The sequence below is a fragment of the Vespula pensylvanica genome, chromosome 5 (assembly GCF_014466175.1).
Source record: "Vespula pensylvanica isolate Volc-1 chromosome 5, ASM1446617v1, whole genome shotgun sequence".
NCBI lineage: Eukaryota > Metazoa > Arthropoda > Insecta > Hymenoptera > Vespidae > Vespula > Vespula pensylvanica.
In genome coordinates this window covers 7,751,544-7,753,242 of record NC_057689.1, presented here as the reverse complement: position 1 = coordinate 7,753,242, position 1,699 = coordinate 7,751,544, and the positions used below count along the sequence as shown (strand labels likewise).

At 36.1% G+C, this 1,699-nt stretch overlaps 1 protein-coding gene across 1 annotated transcript in view; it reads right to left on the bottom strand.

Moving 5' to 3' along the window:
• The window catches only part of LOC122629405, a 24,751-nt gene that overhangs the window by 2,034 nt on the left and 21,018 nt on the right, over window positions 1-1,699 (bottom strand). The window contains exon 11 of the mRNA XM_043812790.1: window positions 22-50. Coding sequence (XP_043668725.1) covers window positions 22-50 — 29 coding nt within the window. The remainder of the gene's footprint in view (window positions 1-21; window positions 51-1,699) is intronic.

Here is a 1,699-nt window from a genome sequence, read left to right as displayed (position 1 = left end):
TGAATGTGTCCAGTAAATTACACTAATTGAAGGGATTTACTGAGAATGATCTGCAATTTTCAAGAGGATTATAAGCAGAAACGCTAAAGACTTCTTTTGTTGCGGAGTCGTTTCTTGCTCGCTCGAATTTCTACGACAAAGTTGCACCACAAAACGAAAGGACGAAAAATGGTGTTGGTAGCACTTTGTCTAAAAAGTTATAAAATCTCTATGGACTATGCTAGTCTATTATTCGAGCATAAATCTTGTATAATCGTCGGAGCTGGAATTAGTAGGACGGTGGAAAATAAAAACTTTATGATGTGTCAATATGTTGTTATAATAGAGACTATGATGACTAATGTGTGGTACCTGAAAGGGCTTAGAAAAACGAGCTTATAACGTTTTAAATGGCCTAAATTAAACGATGAGATTGAAATGTTTATCATTTTTTACGAATGTTAAAATATTGATAAGATTTTATCGTTGTCCTTTGATAACACAACAAAACCTAAATGTACCTCGTTATTCAATTTGAATGTTAAATGATGTAAATTAATGTGTCCGTGTATTCCGTGAAAAGATAGTACGTAAAAATAATAATTTTTAATTAAAGATGTATCATGTCTTGTGTGTGTGTGTGTATGTGTATGGTGTGCGGGCGTGTGTGTGTGTGTGTATGTGTATGGTGTGCGGGCGTGTGTGTGTATGTGTATGGTGTGCGCGCGCGCGTGTGTGTACGTGTGTGGTGTGCGGGAGTGTGTGTGTGTATGTATGGCGCGCGCGCGCGCGCGCGGGTGTGCGGGCGGGCAGGCACGCGCGCGCGCGCGCGCGCGTGTGTATGTGTATGGTGTGCGGGCGGGTGTGTGTGAGTGTGTCTGTGTGTATGGTGTGCGGGCGTGTGTGAGTGTATGTATGCGAGCGTTTATGGGTGTACACGCGAATGTAGACATTGAGTATTATACAATGATCTATATCAAAAAAAGAGTGCAAATTACTGAAAGAAGTCATTCCTACGTTATGATTGATTCTCTTGTAGTTCCTATGCTTACGTGCCTATTATCTATTAACGCGAAGTACGCTTTGACAATAATTTATTATGAAGAAATTTTTAAAAATTGCTTCACACTTGATCAATGAAAATGGTTCATAACATCGAAACGCTGTATATAGTATGAATGTAAAGAGATAGAATGCCTATAAAAAATTATTCTCTCTATTATGAAATATATTGTTGTTCAACGTGATATTGATATTTAAATATATATATATGTGTGTGTTCAAGTGTGAAGAAAAGCAAAAAAAAGGAAACAATGAAATTGTAATATTGCCAATTTAAGACTGAATGAAAGATACATATGACCATATATACAAAGTTATAAATATTATTCTTCGATCGTACATTTGTGCCACTTTATTGTGTGAACGAATAAAACAATAATCGAATATCTTTACTCAAATTTAACTGCACGTGCACATTTTCCAACAATATTTTCTCTTAGATTGAACGATACGAATAATATTTATGGGAAAATGTGAGAAAATACATGTACGCTCTCATTTTCAATTGATCTATATAATACTTGTAATTAAAAAAAAAAAGAACACACAATCAGGTGTTATACATTTTATAAGTAATATAAATGAACTCATGTCAAAACCTGCTAGAGACTGGATGCATCTTCGTTACCGGAGATGCTGCGGTACCTACGTGCACTAC